Genomic DNA, 27,722 nt, shown 5'->3' with positions numbered 1-27,722 from the left:
AGCTGAAAAGGGAAAATGTACTTAAATAATGCACCTTTTTTATTTCTTAGCTCCATCTGACTCATGACATATAATGTATTCTGCTTAAGTTCAAAGTTTCCTCTTACAAAGAGAGTTTTATGAAACAACTCTTCTTCAAACCATTTTTACTTCAATTATAGTAGCAGGTTTTGGAGTTTAAATAATTAACAACCTCTGAGTGAACTTTTATCCAAATGACTCCAAGTCACAAAGAGAACAGTCCTCTTTCACCAAGTACCTTTTGTGCTTGGTGAGACCCGTCCTTTTCTATTTTTCCCCTTTATGTCTCTCTTTGAAGAAAGATGTGTGATTTGTAAAGTAATGAAAGTATGTATCAGTTAATGAAAACTGCTGTATTAGGCTCATAATGCAAACTGGAATTGCTTCAGCATAAGGTTCATATACCTGAATTATAACAGGGAAAAATAAAAAAGTACATTTCAGAAGTCAAGATTGCTGTGTGCACTGTAGGAGTATCATGTAGCAGTTAAATCAACCATCAGGGGTGACCTAATCTTATTTTTCCCCCTTTGTCAAGAAGCAGTAGTTTTCATTAAGGCAGCATTTTTCAGTTTTATCTCCACTTGGACACTCCAAAACTGGGCACTTAGTTCATCAACCTACTTATAGATTTCACCATATGTTATCTTTTAAATTTTTTTAAAAAAATAATTATTTTTATTGGAATGTCTTTGAAAGAGTTGGTGTGGGAGATTGTGACCTCCACACGCTTAAGGTGATAGGGTAAGAAGTCCTTCCTTGAGGGACAACATCCTGAAGAATTTCATACAGAAGAAACTGAAGTTTAATAAACAAAAGAAAGTTAAGAGGCAAATTTATTTCCTTTTGAAAAAAAAATTAGTAAAAAGAATGAAGTAATCGTTGTTTCAAGAGTGGGACAAACTCCCCTTCCCCCCCGACCAGACGAATAGCGGGATAAATGAGAAGATCTCCATCCCACCCCCGCACGCGCCCCCCATTCTTTCCAAGCTGAGCGGCTGCAAATCCCTGGCTCAGTCCGCCCTGGGAGCCTTAGGGCACCTTCCTCTTTGCTCTGTGTGTGTGTGTGTGTGTGTGTGTGTGTGTGTGTGTGTGTGTGTGTGTGTAGCTCTCGCTCTTTCCCTCAGTCTGTGCCTCCGTGTGTGTGTGTGTGTGAGTGTGTGACAGAGAGAGAGAGAGAGAGCAAGAGAGGAGAGAGAGCGAGCGAGCGAGCAAGAGAGAGAGAGAGAGAGCAAGAGAGCGAGCTGTGAGCTGTGCTGCCGCCGCCGCTGCCCTTTGATCCCGACATTAGTGTTAGGGGCTCGGAACACAGAGCGCGGCCATAGACACCGCCGCACCGGCGCTCATTTATTTATACCTCCCATCACACACGCGAGCATAGGACACACACACACTCACACCTATTAGATCCGTTTCCATTGAAGAATATTACGCTCGGGGGACAAGCCAGGTGCACGACCAAAAAATTTTTTTTAAAAAGGGGAAAAAAAAAGAAAGGAAAGAAAAGAAGAAAACCCCTCTTCTGGCTCCAGGAAACAAGCTTCAACCCATTGTACACACCGGAGAGAAGGGGTTTCCCCCTGCCCGCCCGCCCGCCCGCCCCCCAGCTACCTCCCCGCTCCTGCCAGTGTCTGCCTCTCTGCCCCCACGGGGGTTTATTTGATCTCACATTAACCAAGGAGGAGAATGTGAGAAAAGGGGGAAAATGCCCAGGAGGAAGCAGGAGCAGCCCAAGCGCCTTCCCTCACGTAAGTCATCCCTTCTCCACCTCCTCTCGTGCCATTTTCTCGCCCTCCCTCTCCTCTTTCCCCTCCGCAGCCTCCTCCGTTGTTTTCTGCATTAGTTTAGGGTTACAGAGGTGAAACTGACAAAGACACAGCCCGGGTTACTCCTCGTTTAGGTCTATGCTGAGGCAGCCATGTTGGTGATGATCAGCCCCGTGCCCTTTCTATTCTCTCTCTCTTTTTCTTTCTTTCTCTCAGCCCCCCTCTTTTTTCCCTTAAGATCGAGCGTTTCCCCCCTTTCTTTCCCCCTCCCCCTCCTCACTCCGGGTTGCTGGGGGGAGGGGGCAAAAGGAGGGAGGAGGGGGAGTAGTGTGGATGCCGGTTTTTTGTTTTTTTTAATCGGGGGTTGGGAAGGAGGTGGGAGAGGTTGGAATCTAAAAAAAAATCCTTATGGATCCCAGTGCCTGAGGGTGCGGGGGTCGGGGCGCGCGGATGGCCGGGAGCCGTGACATGGCGTTTGGGGGGTGTCGGGGCGAGGGCGAGCGGCCACCCGCCGGGTACTGGATCTAGGGAGAGGTCCGTCTCCGGCTAAAGGTTGCGCCGGGGTTGGTCGGCCCTGAGCCGCCCGCGGCAGCGGCCCCAGCGGCTGGGGCAGGAGCAGGAGGCGGAGGTGGAGGAGGAGGCGGCGGCGGAGGAGGGGAGTCGGGGGCGGGCGAGGCGGGAGCGGCTGCAGAGGGTGTGGGGGCACCGCACACAAACACACGGTGCACACGCGCCGCGGGGCGGCGGGTCCCACGGCGCCGGGGCGCGGGGCGGCCGGGCGGGGGGCGAGGCCGGGTAGCGGCGGGCGGATGTGGGGTGCGGGAGCTGCGCCGAGGCGGAGGCAGGAGGCAGGGCAGCTCGCGGCGCGCGAGGTCCCTGCAGAGCGGAGGGGAGGGGAGGAGCAGGGCTCCTGGCCGCAATAAAATGTGGGGTCAGTCGGAGCAGACGGAGCCGGGCGGGACTCGGGCGCTCAGACCCCCCTTCCTGGCGAGCTGAGCAGAGTCCAGGACTAAAGTGCATCACAGCCCTCCCCGGCTGCAGCCACACACACCAACTGGAGACTCACACCCGCCGGCATGGCCCGGTCCCCTTCCCCTCCTCCACCCGCACCCCCGGTCCCTCTCCGCCCTCCCTCCGGCTTTTCTTTGCGAGCCTCCTAACTTTTCCCCCACTCTCTCTTCAGCCGCCGCCCCCCACCCCATCTTTCTCCGCTTAGAGTGTTCTGAGATGCTGCTAAAGCTAAAAGTGAAGGAGAAAGAAGAGACTAAAAATATCCCCCGGGGCCGCCCGGCTCCTTGAATGCAGGGAGGAGGGGGCAGGGGAGCAGGCGTAGGGCGGGGTGACGGAGAGGAGGGGACGCCCGAGGCGCCGGAGGGAGGGGTCGGGGGAGACGGAGGGTCAATTTCTCTTCTCTCTCCCCACACCGCTCCCCTCTCCCGGCTGTTTGGCGCTGCTCGGAGACCGATCCTGCAAAACCCGGGCTGGGGGCGGGAGCGGAGCCGGAGCGCCCGCCCGCCCGGGTGTCAGGCCGACGTGGTCGGTCACCTGAAGTTCACGGAGGGTGGGGGAAGGGTTAAGGTTATGGTGTCTCAGGCTCGGGTTGTGTGTGAGCGTGTGCGTTTCCGCTGCAGACAGGCAGCGCGATCGATCTCCCCCTCGCGAAATATCCGTGGCGGTGCCTGCCCGGGGGACGGGCAGGGGGCGCGTGAGGCTCGGGCTGGGCGCCCCCGCGGCTCCGTGTCACCCGGGCCGCAGCGAAAGTGACGAGCAAGGGCATTCGCAGGCAGCCCTCTCCGCAAACATTCCTCTTTCTTTTCCCTTCCCGGTACGCAGGAGTCGACGCACAGAGCTTGGGTTGTGCTTTTTTCCCCTTCCTTTAAAAAAAAAAAAAAAATGCCCCTGTGCAGTCCTTTCTTCGCCTGCCCGCTAGAGGTTCTGAGGATAATATCACATATGTAATATATATGCACATAAAATCACTCGCAGGCGGCTGCGTGTGTAAGGGAAATTTTGTGCGAGGAAAGAGAAGGCGGCGGAGTCGGGGAGGGCGAGTTGGGAGGCTCCGCGCTGCGATTCACAGAAAACTCGCAGCAGTTGGTGGCAGAGTGTGCGTGCACATGGCCGGCCGACCACAGTTCCCAGCTCTTTTCGGGGGTGTGTGCGGGGAGGGAGAGGAGGCAGGACTCCCGGCGGGGTCGGGGGGAGGCTTGCCCTGCTCGGACAAAATAGGCTTCAGTGTTCTCTGCGAACTTGCCCTTAGATGGCAACTTTGGGAGCTGATGAGCTTGTGTGCGAAAAACCAGGGCGGTGAGGTTATTTGGTCATTTTTCCTTTCTTCTCGTCTTCCCCTGCTTAACAACAACAACAAAAAATGTTGGCGGGGTTAAAGGGAGGGTAGGAGAGGAGAAAGGATTTATCAGTTTCGGCTGTGACGGAGATGGACCGCCTTCTCTCCGTTGTGTGCAGCGCTGTCGGGCAGCTGCAGCCTGCCCTGCTGGTGACCTTGACCCTGACCTCCTGCGACTACCCTTTCCGTCTGAGAGGAAATTCAGGCTCCATTTTAGTTCGTGTGCTTGGTGGACCTGGTGATTAAGTTAGATTATGAGAGTGGGCTCTCCCACCCTGTTCTCTAATTGAATACTGTTAGGCACTCACTTAAAAAAAATCAACTCTCTCTGCTAGTCACATAAAGCCACTTTTACTAAAGTAAGAAGCAATTGCCTTTGGAAACACTGTAAATGTCCCTCCAGTTTTTAAAGGGGAGCCTAATTTGAGAAGCTTTTCCACTTACCTTTGCGTTGAGTGGATTTTTGTGGATGCGTGCAGCCTGTTCGAGGCATGGTTTACACATGTTTTATAAGCAATTTGCATTGGGACTAAGCAATTTCTGGGCAAATGGTGTACTTTGCAATTCATACGATAACCCAAGGCTTGCTAAGTGCTGAGGGAGTCTTGAAGAAAATTTGCAGTGTGTGGAGGTGTATCAAATACTCACTTTGGTAAAATTAGTGTTATAGTATTTAATGTAGAAATTAACTGTAGTTTTCAGACCCAGTTTCAATGCTAAATTCTTTATTGTTTGTTTGTTTATGTGTGGAAGGATTTTTCTTTCCCTGGAGAATTGTTTTGTAGTAAAGTTAAAATTCAGTTAGTCTGGGGATTAAAGTTGCCCTGATAGAAGTCATCCCAAGATTTTGAGAAGTTATCTAGAGGAAGATTGAAAATTTGACCCTAAAAGGAGGGATGTGGGTAATTTGGCGGGTGGCTGAAGTTTGGAGGGTGGGGAGAATTGCTTTTGAAACCCAAGAGCCCCTCTGAGGAAATACAAAAGTGGTTAACAGCCACTGTTGACAGAACGTTTTAAGAATCCAGAGAACCTATAAACACACATTTGAGAAGCTCAGGTTAGAATACAAAAAAAGGAAACTTGTGAGAACTGCATCTATAGAAAACCGGGGATGCTTTCCACTTTTTCCTGGGTCCCCTGCCTTGTCCCTGCAACTCTTATAAAACAATTGCTACTGGTAGGCTCTTTCTCTGTGTTGAATCTATTTCTCTGTTACTAAATCCACACCAGCCTGGCAGTGTGCCTGTAACAAAGGCCACTGTCCTCCCACTCTACAGCACAGACACCAGGGAACCTGGAAGTTCCACCCTCGAGTAGATTACTCCTGGAAATCCAGACTAGCGCTTGGTATTATCTGATACCAAGTCTGGGGTGAGCCTCGGCCCCTGGCACAGAGTCCCAGCAATTCCCCAGGCTGGGCTTCAGCCTGCTAAGGTTTCCTAGCTCCTTCTGTTCAACTAGACACCCATGGGACTGTTCAGAACTGAATTAGCTTTGGGGATGGGCGAGCCTTTAACCTGACACTACTAACCTAAGCGTTAGATTTCTGATTTAAAATTCAACACAGTCATTTCCTCCAGGGTGTCTGAAGTGTGTGTGTGTGTGTGTGTGTGTGTGTGTGTGTGTGTGTGGTCTATGTGCCTTGTGCATACATAGAAAAAAAATGGTGTGTCTTGTAGACTTGAATGGTGATCCTACCAGCTACAAATAAAAAAGATGTTCTATACCAGCTTTTGGAGGTGACCCCTAAGAAGTATTGTTAAACCTAAATTATTTTTTAGAAGTGGCTTTAAAAAGCCTGTATTTCTTGGCCTAGAGCAATCATTATTGTAGGATTTAACTATGACTCTGCTGCTCTTGATGGCTCTTTTTACAAAAGTTCTTTCCATTAACAAGGTCCAATACCGTGTCCAGAACGATCCTAGAGATCCTTGGAGCTATACCATGAGCTTAGCTGTTGCAGAATCCCAAACAGCATAGCTTAAAAATGTCAGCCTAAGAAAGAGGAAGAGAGGGAAACGGATACTGTCTGTGACTGTTGGCCAGGTCTGGGGCTCAGTGCTTGACCAATGTTATTACATTGGGGACCACAAACTGAAGGGGGAAAGGGTTAGGGAGGGCTTTCTCCTGTGTTTATTGCGTCTATAAATCCGTTTTCCAATCGTGCCATCCGCACTTCTAAGTTTTCCTCATTAGTTTAGATCCTATTATATTCATCATTGGAAATCAGCCTGATGCCTGGTCTCCAGGGGGTGCACAGAATAGAAGTTAATAAAACAGTTGTTTTGTTAATCTAGTACTGTTACTGTTTACTCAGTTGTGGGTCAAGACCAGAACAGGTTATTGTGCTCTTTCTTAACAAAACTTAAAAAACTTCTCTCTTGCTTTCTAGTAAAATTGGGAAGCAGAATGACTGGTGAGCAACCAGATCACTTATTTTTATATTTTTAGGTGTCTTTACCTGTCTGCTGAAAGAGAGAGGTAGAAAACTTGACTCTTTTCTCTCCTTAATCCTTATTCTTTCGGTGTCGAGGCCTTACCTCCTGACTACAACAGGAGCCACAGGGAAAATTTTTGAGTCTGAAGTGATAAAATATTTCACTGCTCCTGTCAGCCAGAGCTAATGATTCCGAGGTACCTCGTAGCAGCTAGGTTGATACTGGGCAATAATGGCTATTTGTTCTCCTAAAAAGAAATCCATATATTCCTAATACAGTAAGTAGGGTCCACTGAGCTTTCCTGTTAAAATAAGAAAGATAGCTCAAAATCACATTTCTTCTAATGCTTCAAAATAGTTCTAATAAAAAAATTGATTTTTAATTTATCTACATGCTGCCATCTCACCCTAGGGATGACACGGCTGCTGTGCGTTGACAAGCCTCCTGCACAAAGTGTTAATAAATCATGCTGGAGAAATAGAAACTGGACAGCTTTCGGCCAGGGTTAGAGCGCGCTGTGCATTTGGAGTTTTAGAGTCTTTGAATGGCCTCTGTTAGGAGAGTTCCAAGAGAGGTGTGGAAAATCTCTGTCTTTCGAGGCTTATAAAAGTAGATGGACAAAGGCCGTGCAAACACCCAAGGGATCGTGTTGTGTTGGTGGACTCACCAGGCCAAGCTTCTTCTGGGGTCAAAAGTTGGTTTAAAATACAAGGAGTCTTATTAATGTCCAGATGGTCTCATAGGAATGATTGGATTAGAAATGTAGGGTGTCCGGCTGCGTTGCTAAACTACTTTGTTTACTAATTCCAGTAGTTTGGGTTCGGATCTTGTCTGAATGAGTTTGGCTTCACCAAAGAGAAAAATTTATCCAGTGTCACCTGACTGTGGTCATTTATATGCAAAGTGGTGTCTGTGGTCTCATAGATGACAAGGTGTGAAAGAAATGATGGTGGAGCCCAAGAGGCCATGGTGTCCCCTTGGCTTTTGTGACTGGGCAGTAGTAATGCATCCGCGAATGCTTAGGACAGGGCAGCGAATTCCCGAGGGCAGGGTAATTCAGCACATCTCTCAGCCCTTCCTGCTGAAGTTGCCTCGTCCCTCCTCCGTTCTTTTAAAATCTGTGCACTGGTGCATTAGGAGAGGGGGACAGGAAAACAGACAACAGGCTGGAGCTGCTCTCTCCATTCTGAGCGATGGATTAGTCATTTTCTATAATTTAATCAGACTGATTGCAGAACAAGATAATGAGAGTGTGACTTACAAAATAGGACTTTTGGGGGCGTTAGAGGCTTTCTAGCATAAGATTTTACAAGACCATGGGCTTTGTGATGAAAGAATAGATTGAGTTTTCTCTTAGAAAGAAATCCAGATCAGGCTTAGGTATGGTAAAGATATATGGGGGCTTCTTTTCTCATGAGATTTCATGACTCTCCTGGCTCAGTTAGGCTACTCTCGATTCATGTTTTAGAGATAATAGATTGGAAATGAAGGGGCTGGGTCCTGTTCTGATGTCTTCTTTCCTATTTCCTCCTTTGCTAAGTATAGTTCAGTAACTCACACTATCAAGGGCCAAGTGTACAAATACTTTATGGTTCGTGGTTGCTGTCGTGTCTTTTGTCAAGTTTCATAAGAAACTAATGTGCAAAGCACAGACCTCACTTTTTAGGCTGAGGTTTCTAGCTGCCTTCCCCCTTCTGTTTAGGAGCCAGTTTTGTATTTCCATCCTCTGTCTGGAAATTACATTTTTATGATATTAGAGAATAGCGTCTGACTAGGTGCTGAAGCTGGGGCCTCGCAGATGACTCTTATCATTCCCCAAGGACCTACCTTGGGATAGAATTGCTGTAGTTACAAGGTGGTTTCATAAATTAAAATCAGACCCTGGCTGGATACTAATCTTAGGCTGCATGGGTGCGTATTGCTATTTATTTTATAAAAGTCAGCTTCCTTGCGTGTACACACACACACACACACACACACACACACAGAGGCTGCACTGTAGCTAATTTGATGAAATGTACAGTGATACACACCCACAGTGTGAGAGCAACATGTGGCCTTTAGTAACTCTGCCTTTCACAGACTGACCCAGGATTATGTTAAATGCAGCAGACTCTGTGTGCCTAAAAAGGATATTGTGCCCAGCCATCCACCCCCTTCGTATGAAAAAACAAGCTCCGCCACTGAAGTTCTGTTTCTAGAGTTCTTATCTGACTAAGGCTTAGGCACTCTGCTTCTGTTTTTTAAGAAAGATCCAATTCAGCCAAGTGTTATCGGCCAGCAAGGAGGAAAATACATGTACCTTCTCTGAGGCTTGGGCCTGAAAAAGCTGACCCTACAAAAAAGCCTGTCTCTCTTCCTGGTAATTTCTACACGGTTCAGAAGAGTGGTTAGAACCCATTAGATGGGTGGTGTGAAGGAATAAAGACAAGGGGGAGAGAGAGCTGTGATCTCAGATGGACTTGTCCGTGATCAGCGGCACGTCGCTTACCTGAGTTTTGGAAACAAGCGACTATCTTTGTGGAGGGAGTAGATTCTCCTCCAGTTATGCAGTGCTAGTGTCCGAGGTGGTCTGGTGGTGCAGTTTAAGAAGCCTTAGTTGTTTTGCAACAAGAGAGGGGAAGTATTGTGTGACTTGGCCCTCTATTCACTATGTCTACTATTGATGGTCTGACTTCAGTAAAATCTGAGACGCACACAATTTTTTTAAGTTCGTGGTATAGTGGTGGTGCGGGCAGACTCCAGAGCCAGGCTCTGCGGGTCCCACTGACTAGCAGTGCGACCTTGGACAAATTGTTTAACTTCCCTGTCCTCCGCTCTCCTCATCTTTCAATAGTCATAATAGTTCCTGTACCAGAGGGGGAGTGTAAGAATTAATTAAATACATATATTAATACCAATATTACACACACACACACACACACACACACACAAACCATGCCCAATTAGTAGTGCCTGCTATAATGAAAGAGCTCAAACAAAACGAACAAACAAAAAAACTCCATAACAAAACAAACAAAAAAGGGCTTAGCAAGAATTAGCTGTTATTAAGTGTATGAAGTCAGTTTCCATTCGCTTAGATTGTGATTAGACTATAGGCATTTCTGACACAGAACATTTTAGTGATTTCTGTCTTTTAATTTTCCATATATTTAATTCAAATGATGAGGAATAACATGATATGGGAAAATTCTTTTATAAGGCTATTATAATGGGGCTTGACTAAAACTTGTTTCATAGGCCAGCAGTAGTACGTTAGACTTTTATTATGGAAAGGTGTTCCTCTGTGTTCGTGATTTGTCCCAAATTGTACCTAAATTGTATAATAATCGTCTGATTTATGACAGGGTTTTCCTGGAAAGTGAGGATAGTAAATCCATGCTCACAGACTTATAGCGAGATTCAAATGAGAGAATACACATTTAATAAATGTTTATTCATTTATTCAAGTCAGTCCACTGATTAAAATTACCCACGGGAAATTTATAGTGGTTTTTCCATATGTTATATAGATAAGAGTTGAAATTTTGCATGAAAGAGAAAAAAAGATAGATTTTTAATTGCAGAAAACCAGTCCAAGAGAATACAGTAAATAAATTGTAAATGAAGGATTGAGGTGTGTGTGTGTGTGTGTGTGTGTGAGAGAGAGAGAGAGAGAGACAGAGAGAGAGAGAGAGAGATAGCAGTCAGTGGTCACAAGCTACTAGCCTATTGATGTATTTTGCCCCACACAGTATGTTGAAAAACTTGAGACATTTGGAAATGGGCAGTTTCACATAAAAATAAAAAATTTTAGCTTCTTTTGAAAACTTGGAAGAGCCAGCAGCACTGGGCCCACCTCCCCACATGGCAGCAATCTGCTGTCGTCGGTGGCGGCTGTCTCCCTTTCCCAGGCATGTGCTCCCCAGTCTGTCACAGTTCCTACCGCCCCGCCGCCACGCAGCCGTCTGCGCGGACACCTGCCCGCCTCCCTCGTCTGTCTTCCGGCCTCTGCGGGTATTTGGAGTAGAAGCTGTTCTACATTCCCCAGTATTCTGTGGCCTTTTAATCTGCCGCTGAGGAGGCGAAGGCGTTGTAAAGCACATTCTGAGGCAGTATCAGGAAGCAATAGAGGGGATTAAGGTGCGTGAGTTACAGCCCGGTTGTGCCTCATTTTAGCGGCCACCTTTGTCAATTACTGCAGTTGTTGGCCTTTTTCTCATCTGTAAAATGGGGAAACATTGTAACTTGTGTGGAAATTGAGTTCATCTTGACAGATATTTATATTTAAACTTGTGTCTGGCACCTAGTACACGCACAATAAATGGTGTGAACCCATTTCAACTAAGGATCTCACTAAGATTGCTTTAGTGGCACTGTGTCATTAATCACAGATAACTGTTGCTTCCTGTCAGTTTTCTGATCACCATCAGCCAACCCAGAGGTTCTCAACCCTGACTGCATATTAGAATCACTTGGGAGATTTAAAAAATGCTAACACTTTGTTGTGCAATGCTTTATGTGAACTTATTGTGAAAATTATCTCTATTTTTACCAAAGATTTCCTATAGTTTGAAGCATTGGAGGCAATACAATATGAAACAAATCATAGAAAAATAAATAAAAATACAGACACCCCCAAAGATTTAAATTTAATTGGCTCAGAGTGGATCCTGGATATAAGCGTTCTTTAAAAAGCTCCTTGGGTGATTCTAATGGATAGTCCGGGTTGAGGACTCCCAGACCACCCACAATGGGCTGATGCCATTTCAGCCAAAATGGGAAGCTTATTGATAGTAATTTGTTAGACTCTAAAAATCCTAAAAATACCCCACGGGCCGGAGAAATTGATGTCAGGCCCTCCAGGCTGTAAACCAGAGGCTCAGGGAAGGGCCCGCACCAGGCACGAGACACAGCCTCTGGTCTTGCCTGTCCTCCTCACCCACGAACACCGGGGTTAGCTTCATTAGCTTTGTGATCTTGGGCAAGTCACTTAACCTCTCTGTGCTTATGTAGGACCATCTTGTAAAATGAATAATAGTCTATTAACCACGATTTGTGTTTATATTATGTTTGATTGTTCACAAAGCATTTTCACTAAAAATTTTTCTGTGAGGCAGCCAGGGAAGGGCTCCTCCAATCAATTGGAGAGAACTGAAAACTGAGGCACGGAGAGAAAGAAAGTGGCACGCAGTCACCAGTGTCAGCACTGTCAAGGTCTGGCTGGACCATCTGCTGGTCCCTTGAGGCCCATTACATCTCTGATGTCTGTGAAATCTTCGTGGGGTCCCACAGCCTGAAGGACATGCCTTCAGCATCTGCACCTCCTTTAGGAGACTTTCTACCTCAGGGGGACCCCTTAGGTACTGATGGAGCACAGTGCTCCGTGATTCATGAAAGTTTGTGTCACCAAGAATATTTCTTTCTCAAAGACTGATTTTGACTTTAGACTAAGCAGAGGGTAATAGAAGGCAATGGTGCTGTCTGGGGTCTGAATTATGTGCTCCATATGGAGAGCACCGCCTTTGTGTAATGGCCTAGAATTATGAGTTGTTTTCTAATCTGTGTTTGTTTGGCTCTACTTGTTAACCCAACAGTCGTCTCTTGGTCATGAAACACAGTTGTATTTGAGAGGAAACAAAGTATGGGACACCCTATGCCTTAGGAAATATTACTGAAATGTGCGTTATGAGTTCTCCCTTCGAGGGAAAAGCAGACCTCAAATAGTGACTTTATGGGTTTTAATCTGACCTTAAGAAAGAGGAATATCAACTTGTAGGGAGCTGCTTTCTGACATTTATAGGAGGAGAGAAATTTCATAATCTAGAAGTAAGGTTTGGGTTGGCTAGACTACATGACCATAGTTAGAAGTGCTGTATACATTCCAGTGGCTACTCAAATATTTGTTGATAGGTGAGGAAATATATACAAAAGAAAAGAAATAAATTCAAGTAGGCCCTGGCCAGATGGCTCAGTATTAGAGCACTGGCCTGGCATGTGGATGTCCCGGGTTCCATTCTCGGTCGGGGCACACAGGAGAAGCACCCATATGCTTCTCCACCCACCCCCTCTGTTTCTCTCCCTCTGCCTCTCTCTCTCCACTTCCTGCAGCCATGGCTAGATTGATTCAAGTGAGTTGATTGCAGGTGCTGAGAATGGCTTCCTGGCCTCTGCCTCAGGCACTAAAAGTAGCTCATTTGGAGAACAACAGAGTAACGCCCCAGATGGGCAGAGCCAGTGGGGGCCATGTGAGAGTCTGTCTCTCTGCCTCTCCTGCTCTCAATTTTAAAAAAAGAAATAAATTATAAGTATTTAAAATATGAGTTAAGTATACTCCATAAAGCTGAAACCATAGAAATCATAGATATTAATTCTGGCGTTGTTTTTTTCTTATGACAGAGACAGAGAGAGGGACAGATTGGGACAGACAGGAAGGGAGAGAGATGAGAAGCATCAGTTCTTCATTGCGGTATCTTAGTTGTTTACTGATTGCTTTCTCATATGTACCTTGACCTGGGGACCACAGCACACTAAGTGACCCATTGCTCGAGCCAGGGACCTTGAGCTCAAGCTAGTGATCCTTGCTCAAACCAAATGAGCCCGTGCTCAAGCTGGCGACCTCGGGGTTTTGAACTTGGGTCCTCTGCATCCCAGTCCGATGTTCTATCCACTGTGCCACTGCCTGGTCAGGCTAATTCTGTTTATTAATTTATTTAAAAAAAAATCTATATCAGCTTCTAATGACAAAAGTAGTAACTGGTTAGGTAGCATAAATAATAAAAGCTGTGTAGGAATGTTTAAAATAAAATGGGTAATACAACAGAGATAACCACTATCCATTGTCAAGCAACATTTAAAATTCAGCTTTCATTTGAAGAGTGCGTGCCTTTTAGCAGAGTTGGCTAAGTTGATTTAATCAATTGCTGACTTCAGAACAAGCATGGTGACATTGGTCTTGTAAACTGACTAAATGATCACATGTGTAATAGTGAATTCCAAATTGGGTGTCCTGATTTAAAGGGGGAAATTGATAAAGTACTTACCAGAAGGGAGGCAACTAGAATGTTGTGAGTTCTTGAGATCATCATATGAGGAATTAATTTCTAAGGCAATTGAGAGTGCTTCATTTGAGTAAGAGTGGGGGGAAAAAAACCCATGCGTGGTAACTATGTTCATATATATGAAGTTCTATCAAGTTAAAAAGGGAGTAAACTTACTCTGAATTGTCATTCATCCTAAATTCTCAGCTGTGCCTGATAACTGGTACTTGACTGATTCAGTGATTCATTCATTGATTCATTGATTCATTCACGCATCAGTAACTGAATGTTTCTGTGCCAGGCACTAGGAAGCTGTAGAGCTAAACAGAGCATAGTCCCTCTTCTCAAGGAGCTCAGAAACAGGTGGGTAGAAAAAGAGATGGAAACAAATGATTAAAATTTGGCTTGAAAAGCATTCTCATAGATTTTTATGAAAGCTGAACAGAAAACAGAGACTAGGACTAATACAGTAGAAGTTACAGGAAAGGTAACTTTGATTTCTTAAGTCAAGGGCCTGTTGAATTAATAAAACTGCCCCCAAACGAAACAGAAGATCTTGTGTTTGCTAAGAAGCTGGTTCAGTTGCCCACCAAGTGTGATTTTCTAAGAACTTCAAGTAATGAGGGATGGGATGGGAAGGAGAAATGTTTGAATTCCAAAGTCGTTTAATATTATGACAGAGAATTCTATAAAGCAAATGTTGCTTTTTTTGTTTTGTTTTTTATTATAAAATGGGAAATCTGTTCCTACAGCAGGAGAAAACATAGTTCAATAAAATGAACTGTGAAAGCCATTTGAGAATAAGGGTGTGACATCAACACATGGTGTCACGTTAAAGAAGTGAGGTCTTGATCCTCTGAGAGTTGTAGCTTTACTTGGTACTATTCATTAAGAAAAAGTTTTGAACATTTACCTGGCTCACAGAAGTTGTATAGCTAGAATGCTGTCTCTGGTGACTGTTCTTTCAAGTGTTGACACACAACAAACACAGGATAAATACAACCCAATATGCTAACAAGTGTGAGACAATATAGTAGGAATTAGATGTGTAAATTTTCGAGGTAACTCGGAGTAAGAGTGATGGGTATAAGACTCTTAGAGAGGAGTGATACTTAAAGCATCCCCAAGGAAGTAGTGGGTGTAGATCTTGAGAAGGGAGGGAGAACATTCCAAACAGAAGAATGGCATTAGTCAGAAGAGGTTGGAATACACCAAAAGTATGCAGGAGACTGTAGGAGAAGAAACTTCATGAAACCAGAAAAGTCTTACCAGTGATGTAAGGGTAGGAGGTAGGAGCTGGCCCAGGTGATACGAGATCATGATTGTTGAATTTAGTGGTTTGGATAAAACACAAAATCAACTGTGAAAAGTTTCTTTCATTGTGATAAAAATGGAGATAGAGGATGCAGGGCAAAATGGCATTTTTAACTAGGGAGGGCGGTTAGAAACCCAAACCGGATGGAGGACAGTGGGTGCAGCCTCTGACGGTGTTCATGGAGGAGACCTCCAGCAATGCTCTTCTCTGGGCCCGGTGCTGCAGACCCTCCGCCAGGGCAGGCCTTGCGTTGCACTCATTTTGCTCCTTCCCCGCCCCTTTGGTTTTCTTTAGCAAGGAGAGTTCTGATGCAGCACCTCCTTTTGAAGGTTGTACAGTATGTGCTATTTACAAATAATAATAATAATATGTCTAACAGTTATAAATATATAATGAAGCGTAATGTTAAAACGAACATCTGTAAACTGTACCGCCCAGTCTAACAAATTCCAACACGAACTCCTCCTGACCTCTTCTGCAACCTGTTGCCATTTTCTTACATTTCCTGTTTATTGTTTCCCTTGCTTTTACTCAATAGCTTTATCATATTTAGTTTTGCTTGTCCTTGAAATTTATAAAAAATAGGTGGCATACAGCATGCATTCTGCACCTTGGCTTTTCACTCGACTGTTATCTATGTGCGGGTTACCATGTTGGTGCACGTAGCTTCGGTACATTCGTTTTCCCTGCTCTCCAGGAGTGTGCTGTAGATCTGCGCCACACTGGATGTGTCCTTTGTTTCCACTTTTTGCTGTTAAGAACAGTGCTGCTTCCTGACCGGGCGGTGGTGCAGTGGATAGAGCGTCAAACTGGGATTCGAAGGACCCAGGTTTGAGACCCCGAGGTCGCCAGCTTGAGTGCAGGCTCATCTGGTTTGAGCAAAGCTCACCAGCTTGGACCCAAGGTGGCTGGCTCGAGCAAGGGGTTACTTGGTCTGCTGAGGGCCCGCGGTCAAGGCACATATGAGAAAGCAATCAATAAACAACTAAGGTGTTGTTGCAACAAAAAACTGATGATTGATGCTTCTCATCTTTCTCCGTTCCTGTCTGTCTGTCCCTATCTATCCCTCTCTCTGACTCTCTCTCTGTCTCTGTAAAAACAAACAAACAAACAAAACCCAATAAAACTGTTATTTAAAAAAAAAAAAAAGATCAGTGCTGCTGTGACTAAGGAGATACATATCACTGTGGCCTGAGGGTAAATTTCTCTAACACTCATCCTTAAACATCTTGGTCTTAGGACCTCCCAGAAGTTACTGAGGACTTCAAAGTGCTTTTGTGTGTATGCATCATACGTATCTATCTATATCATATTAAAGATTATAACTAAGAAATTAAATATTTTATTGTTCAAATAATTACTATAAACTATTGTATGTTAACTATAAATAGCATACTTTGTTTTAAAAAAAACCTTTTTCAAAAAACATTTAGTGAGAAGAGTGGCATTATTTTGTATTTTTGCGTATTTCTTTCATGTCTGGCTTAATAGAAGACCACTAGAGTCTCATCTCTGCAGCTGTATTCGATCAATTGCAACTTGTTTTGGAGAAGATATATGAATAAAATAGGCTTCACACAGATACGTAATAGCTTTTCCCGATAATTATGGATATTCTTTGATACTATGCTGCTGTACCAAGACTCAGAAAAGAGGTAGCTTCATATAGGTTAGTTGTAATGTGAAATATGAAACCATTTCAGTAACTTTCTATATTCTGTTCCATTAAACCCTACAGCTCTATCTTGACTTTGCATGGATCATCATGCATGTAACATCAAACACTGGTCATTTGAAATATATTGGTTCACTGAATTGTGTAGATCTACCAAATGTTAACAGATTTCATTATACAATGTAAAATAATTTATTAACGTCAACACCGATCTTGTTTGAAAAGTCTGTATGGGGAAGCTGTCAAGGTCACAGTGCAGGATATGGGTTTCCCAAAATTTAATTCATGTTTGAAGGCTTGAATTCTGTCATTGGCTGCAAATATTGTCAGTTTTTCCTTAAGTAAGGTTTCAGCCTTCATTTACTTCCAAGGAATAGTCTGCCAAATACCCAAATTTGAATGGCCATTGTTTATCAGTTATTCTTTCAATTAAAAGTAACGTTTCGTGAACAAAGGGGCTTGGTCAGCTCCCAACTCCAGTGCACATGTGCTTTGACTTGAGACAACCCTCATACTTCAGTAATGGGAGAAGTGCTTTGTGTATACATTTCCTTACATCACATAATATTGAAAAGATGTTTGGTCAAGGGTCAGTCTTTAATAAAATTCATAATTCTTACTGCTGCTTCCTCAAAGCCATTGTTAGGTGAAACTGGCCAGGTTATTCTGTCTGTCGTGTGTGTGTGTTTGTGTGTGTAGGTGGTGGTGAAGAACACAATGACTGCTGGTACGATTTGGTGCACCCACCTTGATTTGAGCTGAGGTGTCAGCATTTTCCCCACCGCTGCTTTTGCATCTTCAGTGCAAATGTCAACAGAGTGAAAAGGGCAAAAAACATCTTACTGTTAATATGTTTTGATCTTGAGACTTCCTGCAGACCCTAGGGGTCCACAGACCACACTTTGAGAACCAACACCACTCCACCGTGTCTGCATAGGATTGGAAATACCAAGTCTGTATGTCTGTGTTTCTTCAGTTTTACTTGATAATGATATAATGCAGCACTTTGTGACTCTCTCCACCAAAGAACCCAAAAGGCAGAGAAAACTCTGCAGACAGGAAACCCTTAACCTCATCAGGATTCTCAGCTTCTGTGAGGTTTCTTTGAAGACTCTTTGAAGTCCCCTTTTCTGTCTGTAAATTAGTACAAAAATATGCATTTTATTCTATATCTGTCTGTTTTAAAACACAAGTAATGTTTTAAAATAAACTCACCAGTCAAATTACTTTTCTTCTCCACAAATTCGGGCATAACATTGTTGGTCTATGAAGATGCACCATGTTTCTCCTAGTATTCTTGTTAGAGAGGGGGCGCCCCAGTGGGTACCCCTGGTCTAGCATGATTTAATTTGGGAAGTGCATAGTTGCATGTAAGAGATGTTTACAGTTTTCAGGCCTGGGGAACCAAGAGTATCCTTGGTCCTCTGTGTTCTTTCTCAGTTTCCTGCTTTTCTCAGTAACCGTTAACCCATTCAACCAAGACAGAAACCTGGGTATAGTCCTGGGTGTCATCCTCTTCCCTTTCTCCCACATCAAACTGATCACCAAATTTGTTTTTTAATACTTCTAGAATATCTCTAGAATTCACTGTGCCTACCCCCTAACACCGCTTCAGTTTATGCTCTTATTTTCGCCCGTAAGAATTGAGAGCAGGTTGACAGCTGTTGGTTGGGGTGGTTGGGTGAGGGCGGTGGAGGGATACCGCAAAAAAGGACAAAAAACAAAACAAAGAAAAACACCTCATGGACACAGACAACAGTGTGGAGATTGCAGCTGGGGGAGGGGAGGAGGGTAGACGGGTGATAAATGGTGATGGATGAAGACTTGACACCTCCTACACAATATGGTGCACTGAGATGTGTTGTGAAACCGAGCACTCGAAACCTGTATAATTATGTTAACCAGTGTCACCCCAATAAATTTTTAAAAATTCAAATAAAAAAGAATTGAGATATTTTTTAACTTTTGCCTCAGTATCACCCCTTCCTTCCCTCCACCCAGCCTCTGTAATCCAGTCTTCACAGTAGACTTTGTAAAACACTCATGTAATCCAGATAATCCTTAGTTAGGATCTTTTAAGCATTCCCTAAAAGGATAAAGTTTGCTATTCTTAGTAAAGCATAGAAGATACTCCATCATCTGATCCCATCTTCCACCCTCCTACACATTCCTTATTTCATTCATATGGAATTATCTGTTTTGCAAACCACCATGCCTATATCTCTTTCCTTCCACATATTCTTTTCCCTGTTTCTGGGATGTAGTTAGCCCATCTGATTTGCCTGATAACCTTCTACTTATTCTTCAACACTCAGTTCTGCTAGAAGCCTTCCCACTTCCCTTCCTCACCTACCATTATCCCACTTCCTGGGCAACTTTAGCCATCTCCTCCCCCGATTCCCATGGGTTGCTCATAACACCTCCCATGCCACATTATAGTTCCTCATTCATCTGTGTCCTTAGTGACTATAAACTTCTTAAGGGTGTAGACTATGTCATATTTACTTTTGTACTTTCTTGCACATAACAGTACCTGGTGTATAATAGGTGGTCAGTAAATCTTGTTTATTAATGAAAGGAGAAGTTAAGAACAGATCACGAAATCAAAGAGACGGAAGCTGTTCTGTAAACATCGTTGAAAAAAATGAATGAATGAAATTAAGAATGGGTCACAGAATCAAAGACATGGGGTATTCCAGATAAACACTGTTGAATGAATGAATGAATGAATGAAGTTAAAAATAGGTCACAGAATCAAAGAGTTCAGGGGTAGAAAAAACTTTGGAGAGCATCTCCCGCTGACTGCCTCTGTCAGAAATGAGAAAGTGGTTTGCCTAACTTGTACAACCAGGGAGGGTTGGGGAGGGTTGGGGAGGGTTGGGGAGGGGTGATGAGCAGTGCCACAGACATTTGTTTGGATGAGGCCAAGAGATGACGGGAGAAAGTCATATGCCTCTGAACAAGACTTGCTGAGAAGAGAAGAGGCCGTGGCCTCCACCACAGGGGGATACCACAGTCTAAATGCAGGGGAGAACTCTTGTGGTTGGAAGTCTGTGGCACATTCCAGACTGTAGAGTCTCCCCCTCGGCCATTGGCTGTTGCTCTTTCTCTGTCCTCAAGCTGTGCCAAGACCGTAAGATTTTCCTGATGACTGGGCATATTCCACATCTGGATTCCATGGTCATAACAACTAGAAGTTTCCTGTCCTCTTTGGTTGAGGTGATTATGATATAGAGCTAGGTAGCAATAACAACAATTTTGAGGTAAGCCTTACTACTTAAAGTATTCTTTCATCTGAGATTTCTAGGTGCCTGGGCGGGAGGAAGAGGGAATCTATCTACTGAGTGCTAACTCTGTGGGAGGTGCTTTGCTTACATAATTCTGATCTTGCCTTCACAACTGCCCTGTGAAATTGCAGGTATCAGAATCTTATTCGATAAATGAGAGAATGGGCATGGAGATGTCAGGTGGGTCTATCGGGAGGGTTCGGGTGCGAGTGTCTGGTGCCAAAGCTTGTGGTCTTATTTTATCAAGTTGGTAAGTTTTTGAAGTTGCATATATAATAGTTAATGTACTTAAAAGGAGAAGAATCTGTGGTCTTCTAGTTTATGTGGTCTGTGCTTTGGAGATTATAAATGTTTCGCCATCACTGCAGGGCCACCTGTGGATGGGAGAAAGGGCAGGTGTTATGACCTGACGCTACTTTATGGATGAGGGTTCCGGGTAATAGGGGAACATCTGTCTCATTCATCACTGTATTCCCAACACCCAGTCTGTGGGTTAATATTTAGCAGGCTCTCCGGTTTTTGTTAAATAAACATCAGGAGTTACATAGTTGGTAAGTTCCAAATTCAGACTAGAACCTGGATCTGTGAGTCTCAGTTTAGGGCTGCTTCCATTGCTTTCCCGAAGGTTCTAACCAGAGAGATGTAAGAATGAACTGTCTGTCATTAGCAGGGGTGGGGCTTGGGAACCCTCTGATAGAGGTACCTGGTAGATTTCCACACATCTAAATGGCCTCTTAGAAAAACATCTCTCTTACTTTTGTTTCTCCTCCTTTAAATATTTCAATATATAGCTTTAAATCATCTCCTATTTCCCTGACACTTGGCAATAAAGTGATTGCAAAAGGGATCAATAATCCAATACTGGATTCATAGAGGATTAGCACCAGGAGGATATATCTGCAATCATCTAATGCAGTGTTTTTCAAAGTTAAATCTAAAATAAAAGCCCTGCCTTTATGGAGAGCTCCAATATGTAGACAAGATCAAACCTGCTGTGTAGGTGAGGTGTGTGCTAAGGTGGGAGGTAGGGATGGATCTATGAGCCACGCCTTTCCCCGGAGCTCTAGGGCTCCTTGAGGTATGGTTTATAAGTCACTGTTCTGCTCTAACCCTTCATTGTATAGGTGAAGAAACAGCCACACAGTTGCTTAGTGACTCATACAAATTGCTGGATTAAGAAGGGGGTGATGAAACTTCCTGCCCTGTATCAGAAGTTTCAATACTGTTTTAAAGTAGCATTCTGCTTTTATTACAAAGGAAAAGTGCCCATTCCTTAGAAGAGGGGTCCACAAACTCTGACCTTTTTGTGTAGCCCCTTGAGCTAGGAATGATTTTTACATTTTGCAAAGGTTGCTTAGGGAAAAAAAAGAAACAAAAAACCAAACAACAAAAGAACAAAGAATATGGGACAGAGACGCTATGTGCCCCACAAAGCCTAAAATATTTACTGTCTGGCCGGTCATAGAAAAAGGCTGCCGGCCCTGCTTTCCAAGGTTCACTTCTGCTGCTAGTACCATGGAAGTTCCAAAAGAATTTGGCTTTCTCCAAGGAACTTCAAAACACGTAGGTTTACAACGAAGCCTGATAAATTGAGCGTATTTGTATCAAAAAGCTTTTCAAACTTGTATCTTTCAAACGATCTTCTTTAAATAGCCCAATACATCATCATTCTCCTTTCCCAGCACAAGTTTTTTGTGGAGGATAAGCTAGTTGACAGTTCTGTAAGATGCAAAGGAAGTGGTGTGCTTATTCAAATACAGAATCAGGGCGTTTATAGACACCCCCCCCCCCCCCAAGGTTAAGAAAAAGAGGAAGGGATGTATGAATAATGTAAGAAATCACTCCCAGGAAGTGGCTGTGGTCACTTTGGGGCCATACATATGCGATGGCAGAGGGATTTTTCTTTTCTTTTTTTGGCATTTACGTTAAGGTTGGACCTGTATCCAAAGCAGCAATAGAGCGAATTCTCTCCTCTCACCCTTACTGCTCATGCATTTCCAGAAACAACGAAACTATGAGCTTTGTTGGGAAGTAGAATGGTTCCTCCTCTGGAGCGTTGCTCTTGATGACAGTCCACTAGAAAACAGAGCTAGATTTCAGTGTATCCTGGCCCTTAGAGTGACAACCACTAGGAATACATTCGACCACTTGGTGGCAGCCCCTGGCATGAAGCCTGGTCAGAGTAAAGGTTAAAATTGTTGGCCTAAATCGGTGTTTGAAGTTAACTCTGAATTAGGGTTGTCCTAGTAATCGGTGTCCTTCGGTGTCACAGATTCTTGTACATAACCCAAAAAGATTCACAATGTGGGCGGTTGGGAGCTGCTGCCTCCGCCACTTTTGCTTTATATGTATTTCATCACTAATAGAAGGCAATTTCTTCTTCTTTCCTTGATAAATCTCTTCTTCCTCCATGGCACTTTTCTTTCTGAGTATCCACATATTTTTACTAAATAAAGGACTCACTGTGTGAAATTTTCCTTTGGCAGGCAGAATGATGATGCCCATGAAGTGTCTCACTACAAGGTGCATGATGTCAGTGCTTGGTAAATGTGCCCAGGAAGGAATGTCTCATTTTATGCATAAACTCAGATTTCAATAAGTAACCATTTATCTCTCTCTATAGAGTGCTTTTCTTAGACTACAGAAAGCATTATTATGTTATTAGGGCCTTTTATTTATTTATTTTTTTAGTTAAGTTCTTTTTTGATCTATTAAGTATTTCCTGGTGACTTCAGTAGCTTGGTAATTTATCGCTCATCTTATAACAGGTATTGGTAATAGTGGGATGAAAACATTTATACAAGAGGAAATAAAAGTCAGGGAAGCAGATAATTGACCGATTTATCAGCCTTTGCAGACAATTTTTCTGATAATGCCATGGTTGCCATGGTAAATTTACTTCTGATTGCTGGAGGGGACAGATTATATACGCTTTTTGCAACATGGAGGTACACAAAAGGGTGAAGGAGCAAGTGATCAATCCGTGGATTAACCGTGCTGTTTGGTCTCTGAATTGGCCTTCTGGCCAGTGGATTGGTGCTATGCTTTGAACTGTCTCTCTTATTAATTTGCTACAACAGATGTGATGATGAGTGCACATATATGTATATATATATATTTTTTGTTTGGACATCTTAAAAACTTACTTTCATTTATGCATTTTGAAAGGGGGGAGAGAGAGGGACAGAGAGAGAAGGAGGGAGAAGCAGGAATCATCAACTCCCATATGTGCCTTCACCGGGAAAGCCAGAGGTTTCGAACCAGGAACCTCAGTGTTGTAGGTTAACATTTTTTCCACTGTGCCACCACAGGTCAGGCTGTATGGACATTTTTAAGTAACTCTAGTAATAGGATACTTCTCTCATTTAATCTCTTTCTCAGAATCTTTTATTTGAAAGAAATTTGGCTAAAGTTTAGAGATCGGCAAAAATAACCTATTTGCTCCTTCCAGCCGCAGAGGACCTCACCTTGAGCCAGTTTTGTACAATAATACCCAACTCATGCAGAAACTATTGTCTCAGAGCTTCGGCTACAGTTTAGAATCCAGAGGTGAACAAACCCAGAAAGAAGTCTCGGGCCTTGATTCAGAACTTAAATGCATTTGTTTTCTGAGGCTGCTATAACAAGGTACTCCAGACTGGGGGCTCATAGAACAGGTGGTTGTCTCCCTGTTCTAGATGCCAGAAGTCCAAGATCAACGTGCCAGCAGGGCCATGCTCCCTCTGCAGACACTAGGGAAGTGTTCCTGCTACTGGTAGTTCCTTGGCTGTAGCAGCGTACCTCCCATCTTCACATCACAATGTCCTCATGCGTCTGTCTCTGACCAGATTTCCTCTTTATGAGGCACAAGTCATACTGGAGTCAAGTTCACCTCTAAGAACCTCATCTTAACTTGATCCTCTGCTAAGACCCTATTTCCAAGCAAGGTCACATTCACAGGTTAGCAGGGTTTGGACTTCAACATCTTTTTTTTGGTGGGGGGAGTGCAATTCAACTCATGACACCAGGTTTTCATCCTTAGTTTGCACACAGTTTTAATAAGCTGGGAGACTGTTATCTCAGGGATGGCATACAGAAAGCCACACATTTAGAAGGAAGGGGCTCTGTGTAGGGCATAACAGAGAAAAAGAATTCAAAAGGACTATTAAAGTAAGTGGGAATCGTAGCTTAAAATACAGTAGCTTGGAATATAGGGGCAAGCTGCCAAAACGTCCCCATAGCCTCTGAGACACACCTGTGTATTTCATACATACGTGATAATCACGTTTAACACATCATGTTTGAGTGTGTCTGCATTTTTAAATATCATCAAAATGAAATTTTAAAATATTGACTGCGTGAAGGTACTTTGGTACTATTTGGTTGTTTGAAAAATTACTTTTTTTTTGTTTTGCTACTCACGTTCTCTTAGATTTTCTGAGGATTTGGGTTTGACCCTCACTTTGTTACTCAGTAAATGTTTATGTTAGGCAAGCCATTAATCTTTTGGATTTCCTGGTCTGTGAAATGAGGAGAGTACGGTCTACCACCTAACATTGTTGTGAGGATCCACTTTGGTCGATGCATATTAACCCTTTGAGTAGTGAGTTCTTTGTTAACTCTTTGACTGAGGACGTGCATGAACATTCGTTTACTGTAGGAGCAGGTCTATTTTCAGTCATTCGACAAAGGTTTACTGAGAGCCTGTTATGTTCCAGCCTTGCTCTGGAATTCATTCATTCATTTGCTTAATGATGACTACATCCGGATTTAGTAGCAGAAGTACTGGTCTTTGGATTGGGACTTCGAGCTCAAGTCCTGTCTGTGTCTGTAAACCAGCTCTGGGACCTTGGACCAATCGCTGGCGCCCCTTCAGCCTCTGCCTAGAGACGAGCCATATGGACTAAATCTCCAAGGCTCTTTTACCTGTAAAGTTATTCATATAAGAAAAACTCAAATTCAACACAGAGCACAATAGTTCTTGATATACTGCCTATCTGTTATACAGTCCTGGGAGGTGACCCTCCGTGTTTTAACTTTTCTCCCTGAAGTCCAGGTAACAGGACTGGTACTCTCTGTCTTCTGTTAGTAATAGTAGTAACAATGATAGCTACCCTTCTTTGAGCTTTGATTCTGTGCTAAGTCCTTTTCATGTATTCTTGCTTCTCCAAATAGGTACATGCTTCTCCAAAGCAGGTGGGTATCCAGAGAAACACGGGGTATCGCCCTGGAGAATCAGTTTTCCCGGATGGTTTGTGAGAAATACCCCCTTATTGTTAAGTAAAGACAAGTATAGTATAGAGTGCAGGAGTAACTTGAAATGTAAAGCTAAAGCTCATAAGAAATTTGGAGCTTCCTGGAGGGGACTTCCGCTTTAGTCCCATCTTCCCCTAAAGTGCAGTTCACTCTTTGGCCACTAAGGAGACTTTGGTGAAAGAGTTTGCAACAATGTTTTCCTCTTCCACGTTTGACTTACATGAAAAAAATAGAATTATCATTCATACTTTGAAAATCGTTCTCATTGCCAGTATTGACTAAGTGCTACCTTTCTGATGATTAAGCCCATTCTTCTGTCTTATTCATACATTTGACATAATAATTGAGCACCTGCTTAGTGTTTGGCACCATTCTAAGTACTAGGGTTACAGTGACAAATGGTACAAAGATCTTTCTCTCTCTCTCTCTCTCTCTCTCTCTCTCTCTCTCATGGAGCCTTTATTTTAATAAACAATGATATTTGAGGGGAGACCTGAGGAAGTAAGGGAGTCAACCATGTGGCTATTTAGGGAATAAAAGAAAGATTTCAGGCAAAGGAAACAGCAAATGCAAAGGTCGCAAGGCAGGAACCTGCTTCATTTAGAAGATGAGGTCAGAGGGATACAGATTATATAGGGCCTTGAGATCAAGGTAAGAGTGTTGGGTTTTATTCCGAGAAGTATGGAAACCATTGATGAGAGTAGTGGAATCTGACATAATATTTTTAAAAGCTTACTTTGGCCGCTAGCTGAGAATCATGAATAAGGAGGCCAGTTGGAAGGCTACCACCACAGTCCAGGCGAGGAGGGCAGTGCAGTATACCAGGGTAATAGTGGTAGAAATGGCGAAAAGAGACAAGATTTGGAATGTGTATTGAAGGTAGAATTGACCAGATCTGCAAATGAATTAGATGTAGGGGGATAATAGAAAGAGAAGAGTCAAGGCTGGCTGACGGGGCATTGGCCTAAGCAGTTGTAAGGATGGAAAAGTTGCCCTTGATGTAGAGATGGGCAGTTTGATGGAGTAGCTGGGGTAGTTCCTCGGTCACTGGAGGATCTAATACGTAACTCTATGTGAGAATACTAAAGCTGGCTTAGATACTGTTTGAAACTCATGTTGGAGATCAGAAATTATGTGTTCATTTTTTTGTTCCCTCTTTTTTACTCATGGACATTTAAAACAATAATTTGAAAACATTGCCATGTGCAAAAAGCTCACCCTGACCTAAGAAGCCGCCCTGCTCTCAGCCTGCAGACTCGCGCCCTCCCCAGTCTCCCTGCCTTTTCCCCATGCCCTCACAGTACCTTTCCCCCAGCTGGACTGGTGACAGGAATCTGGTTGTCTTCTCCACCCTGGCAGTTTTAAATAACTAGCAGATCTTAAATTTTCTTCCTGGCCACGCTGAACACTGTTGGGTGCCCTGGGCATCAATGTTTCAATAACTGATCTCTGAGGCTCTGTCCCACGGAGCTGATTATCGGCCCATGCGTTTCACTGAGACTTTGGACTTGGAACCCTGAACCCCTGAGAGGTCTCTAAGGGTCAGGCAGAACTGGTGTGTGGGGGGGTGCCAAGACTTTCAAGCTACAGAGGGGCAATTTAAAAATTGACAGGTAAAACCAACCTAAATGAGGATATGTTTTATGCTTAAAATTATAAAATTGGTTCAGAACAGCCTGACGTGCAGCATACTTGACCTTTATTAACCATTATAGAGGTCACTGCTTTTGTCTTCCTGGTGTCTCTTTCCTCCTCCTTTCTTCTGTGACCCACATTGAGCCAATTGTAGAACCCACCCTCTGGCTTCAGTGATAGGACCGGTGAGCGGAACATGACCTCTCACAGGCCAATCAGAGGGGAAGGACCTTTCTCTAGGGGTAAGTCATTGAGAGGGAAAACTCAGAACCTGTGTAGCCAGGTTTTCAGCCTCCTGGGGAAAGTAGCCTGAGAGGATGAGACTAACCTGAGAGAAGAGACTAGAGGCAAATGAGAGAGCACCCTGAGAGTGCTTTGACATCTTCTCTGCTGCTAGTGGCTCCTTTGTGCTCCTCTCAGTGTTTGGTGCAGGGACTGAGAACATTAGCTATGGCTTCCTGACATCCTGGTAGTCATTACAACCACAGGAGGCTTAATACCCCTGCTAGGGGCAGGGCATAGAGCAGGCATGCACAAATGACTTAACTCCTTATCCTGCCTCTGGCCTTTATAAGCTAATGGTTTCACAACTAGTCAGTATGGTAAAATGATTGATCAAACCTTCCCCTTGACAAATCAATAGATGGTGTCTTTTTAAAATGTGAAGAATTAGGAATATAAACAATTTTTCATTACATCAGTGTATCCAACAGTTATCACCTGGCTGTTAGCTTTTTCCATGATTGGGCAATTTCCTGTCTGATAGTTTGCAGAGGAGCAAGCTCACATCTACATGAATTTGCAATGTCATCTGTTAACATCTTCATCCTTCGAGGTCTGTTTCCAGAGCCACCTGCACCTCTGGAATTGATCGCTCCCCCTTTTACACACACGCAGCCCTTGCTCTGTTTCTTTGTGCTTTCTATGCTTGTGCAAGCCTTGCACACTGGTGGATTATGAACTGTTGGGCCAGAGGCCGTTGCA

At 43.8% G+C, this 27,722-nt stretch overlaps 1 protein-coding gene across 6 annotated transcripts in view; it reads left to right on the top strand.

Moving 5' to 3' along the window:
* Positions 1–1,165: 1,165 nt before the first annotated feature.
* Positions 1,166–27,722, top strand: part of ZNF827 (zinc finger protein 827) — a 167,303-nt gene continuing 140,746 nt past the window's right edge. For all 6 annotated transcript variants that reach the window (XM_066386072.1, XM_066386064.1, XM_066386055.1 and 3 more), the window contains exon 1: positions 1,166–1,769. In XM_066386072.1, coding sequence (XP_066242169.1) covers positions 1,727–1,769 — 43 coding nt within the window. In that variant the 5' untranslated portion in view covers positions 1,166–1,726. The remainder of the gene's footprint in view (positions 1,770–27,722) is intronic.

Source organism: Saccopteryx leptura, chromosome 1, assembly GCF_036850995.1.
Source record: "Saccopteryx leptura isolate mSacLep1 chromosome 1, mSacLep1_pri_phased_curated, whole genome shotgun sequence".
Taxonomy (NCBI): domain Eukaryota; kingdom Metazoa; phylum Chordata; class Mammalia; order Chiroptera; family Emballonuridae; genus Saccopteryx; species Saccopteryx leptura.
Note: the sequence above shows the minus strand (reverse complement) of the source record. Positions and strands in the feature narration are given on the sequence as shown.